Below are 3804 nucleotides of genomic sequence, written 5' to 3'. Positions count from 1 at the left end.
TTGATAAAGGTAGATAATCTTATAAGGAATCTTGTATTATACTTATCTGTATTACTGTATCTTATCTTAGATTTAAAAAGAAAAATTTTTATGAATTTCTAACTCGAAATAATTTGCAAATTTTCGTGATTTTTCCATATTTTGTCATTTTTTGAACTTTAAATGCTTATAAAAAAAAACTGTGACTAACGATTTTTAATATTTTTCATCTGCCTTTGAAACAATATACTAAGAGCCTTGTATTAAATTTTCAAGCTTTTTTATCCAACAAATAAAATTTTATTAATATTTTTAGAAAAAAAACTAAAAAAAAATGGAAAATGAAAATGTCCGTAAAGAGCTCAAAATAAATCAAACTATTTTGAAAATGTTATGGTGTATCGTGTATAGAATATGCTAAGATAAACATTCAGTCAAAATTTCATGTATCTACGGTCATTTTTTTTAAAGTTACACCAAAAACCAAATTCAACTTTGTGAAAAATCGATTTTGCGTAAAAATTCCCGTTTTTTCTTAATTTTTCTTTTGTTTTTCCCGGCGCTTTTGAAAACTACTGGGAAATTTAAATGTTGACCTCCCCAATGCACCAACGATATTCACTTTCTGATCGAACAAGATACTGAAGTTGAAAATCGTAGCATTATTTCGACAACTTATCGTGTACACAGACACAAAAAAAAATTTTAAAAAAATTTTAAAAAAAACACACATCATTGTAAAATCAATACATTCATCGTTCCACTCAGAATCTAAAAACACACACATCATTGTAAAATCAATACATCATCGCTCCGCTCAGAATTTAAAATACATTATTTAAAATGTTATGCTTTAAACTATTTCACTTGCTTAAAACATTTTGTCCAACCATGCATATTATGAATAAATAATAATAATGTACGAATCTCGACCCTCCCCCTTCATTTGTACATATTTAAAATTGTATTCTTTTATTAGGTAGGTATATAGTTTATATTTTTACTCACTTTCGTTTTTTTACCACAGGTATCAGAAAAGATAGTACATCTCCATATGCGTAAGTTTTTGTCGATTTAGCTTCAGATCCACTCTTTATTTTCCTCGTCTCATTTACGGACCTTGTAAAGTTGTCTCTGATGTTTTTTCATTTTGATTTTAAATCATCAACTGCAGTAAACAATAATTAATTTAATTTAAAATGATAAAAAATAAATATAATATGCTTTATTTGCTTATTAAATATTAATATTTAAAATAAACAAAATTAAATTAGGACCTCAAACTCTCTGTGTATAAAATTTTCAAAATATTTTGACTCGTCTTGAGCTATTTAAAGGCATATGAATTTGAAAATAATTTTAAGAAATTAGTTAAGTCCACAATAATTTTTAATGAGAATAATTTTGAAAAAATTCGTAAAAATTACGAAAATGTGCGAATTATTTTGAGTTAGAAATTCATAAAAATGTTTATTTTTAAAGCTTATATTTAAAAATTTTATACAAGGTTCCTCATAAGTTTTTTTACATTTATCAAAAAAAAAGTCTACCGGAAAGTCAAATTAAAATTTTATGTGCGTTTGAAATTCAAATTTTACGACATTTACGATATTTACTTGATTTCTCAAGTAGCGATTTTCTTGTTTTATTGTAATTTAAAAACTAATAACTGTATAGATACTTGAAATTTACACCATATGTTTCATACAATATTCATAAATTCCCGCACTTGAAAAAATTTTCAAAATATTATGATTCACTTTGAGCTATTTAGAAACATGTTCAATTTTCAATTTGTTTAATTTTTTTTTCTATAAATGTCAATAAAATTGTATTTATTGGGTCAAAAAGCTTGAACATTTTATAGAAGCTCCTGCTATATTGTTATATTGTTATACTGTTATATCAGATAAAAAATATTAAAAATACATTTTACAAGCATTTAGAGTTCGAATTTTGACAAAATTTTAAAATGATTTTGTAGATAACAATTTAAAATGTTAAAGTTTTATAGTTGAGTATTGAAAATTTAAAACAAGGCTCCACGTAAGTAAGTAATTTCTACTGTAACTAAAAAATCTAAAAAACATATAAACACAATTTTTTTTAATAGTTATTTGAAGTTCAAAGTTGAAAAAAATTAGTTATTTAAATGAAAAAGAACGTATTTAGTTTTGTGTTAAAATTTAAAAATATTATTCGTGGGTACTTGAAACTTCTAAAGTATGGTATTAATTATTATATACAAAAAAGATTAATTACATTTACTGGTTACCGTATCAATATTAATATTTATTATAATTTATATTTTTAATTTTTAAATTTGTTTCTATTATCTAAAACAACTGCCGGATCACTTAAAATGTTGTTCTAGATATTTATCAATTGGTACAAATTTCGTTGCACTACAATATGAATTTCTGTTGGGAAGATGTACTATTAACAAAATTATACGAGAGACCTGTCAAGCTTTATGGACCATTTTGCAACCAGAATAAATGCCTGAACCTGATAATAATCAATAAAAAGATATAGCAAATAAGTTCTATATGAAAACAAATTTTCCAAATTTAGTCGGGGCTGTAGATGGAAAGCACATTCGCTGTATTAATCCAAAAAATAGTGGTTCTATGTTTTTTAACTACAAAAAATATTTTTCTATTCTTTTAATGGTGTTTGTTGATTCAGAATATTGTTTTGTGTCCATCGATGTTGGGGCGTATGGTCGGGAAGGCGATTCTATAGTATTCAAAGATTGTCCGTTTGGAAAAAAACTTTATTCTGATCAATTAAATCTTCCAGCCCCTGCTTGTTTACCAAATACAACAGATTCTCCGCAACCTTACGTTATCGTAGGAGACGAAGCTTTTGGATTGCATAAGAATTTATTAAGACCATATCCGGGACGTGGTCTTAATGCAACAAGAAGAGTTTTTAACTATAGACTGTCCCGTGCTCGAAGGTTAGTAGAATGCGCCTTTGGTATTCTTGCAAACAAATGGAGAGTTCTACACAGTCCACTTTTAGTCGAACCAGACTACGCAGACGACATTATTAAAGCTTGTTGCATTCTTCACAATTTTGTTCGAAGAAGAGATGGTTACAAATTTGAAGATACTCTTTCTAATGTCATGGAGGACTTTGAAAATGGCGGAGCTGCAGGAGCTCGTCTGCAAGGTACGCAAGTACGCGACTATTTTGCGGACTATTTTATGGGTGCCGGGTCAGTACCCTTTCAATCTAGGTTTTCTTACTAAACTATTAAAGCTATTACAATGTCAGTATAATTATTATACTTAAAATTATAAATTAACATAGTTTTTTTTTTTATATTGTATTCAGGTATTATAAAATTATGTATTTAATTAACTGTCATAAAGATTATAATATTTTGGTTTTAACTACTTACTTTTGGTTTTAACTTACTGTTTTAATTTAATTCATTGTAATATAAGTCTTATTACCCTAGTAATGAATAATTGACTGTTCAAAAATACAAGTCCATGCAGTCTTCAATACAATTATTAGTTAATTAAAAAAATGTACTTACTTTTAATTCTTTTTTCTTGCTCATCATAATTTTCCCATTCATCAAATAAATCACATCCAATATCATTCCATGCCTTCAATTTGGCATGCTTGTCTGCATAATCTTTGCAACTTATTTTCCATAAGCACTCATGTTTCTCTACACTCACAATAAACATTTCTGTATCAAATACACTCATTTTTATTAAAAAAATTAAAGATATTATAAAGTGTTTTTACCGCGCGTATTTACCGCTCAAGTGTGGTACGTATCAATGAAAACAATACGTTTTGATC

At 26.7% G+C, this 3804-nt stretch overlaps 1 protein-coding gene across 1 annotated transcript; it reads left to right on the top strand.

Moving 5' to 3' along the window:
• The first annotated feature begins 2528 nt into the window (after nt 1–2528).
• Nucleotides 2529–3236, top strand: LOC103308478 (protein ALP1-like). The gene has a single exon (XM_008181902.1). It carries the CDS (start codon nt 2529–2531, stop codon nt 3234–3236), a length of 708 nt encoding a protein of 235 aa, XP_008180124.1.
• Nucleotides 3237–3804: the final 568 nt, after the last annotated feature.

Source organism: Acyrthosiphon pisum, unplaced genomic scaffold (genome assembly GCF_005508785.2).
Source record: "Acyrthosiphon pisum isolate AL4f unplaced genomic scaffold, pea_aphid_22Mar2018_4r6ur Scaffold_21547;HRSCAF=24217, whole genome shotgun sequence".
Taxonomy (NCBI): Eukaryota; Metazoa; Arthropoda; class Insecta; order Hemiptera; family Aphididae; genus Acyrthosiphon; species Acyrthosiphon pisum.
Note: the sequence above shows the minus strand (reverse complement) of the source record. Positions and strands in the feature narration are given on the sequence as shown.

Coding starts and splice junctions, on each gene's coding strand:
- LOC103308478 (XM_008181902.1), top strand. CDS start 2,529: ATGAAAACAAATTTTCCAAATTTAGTCGGGGCTGTAGATGGAAAGCAC.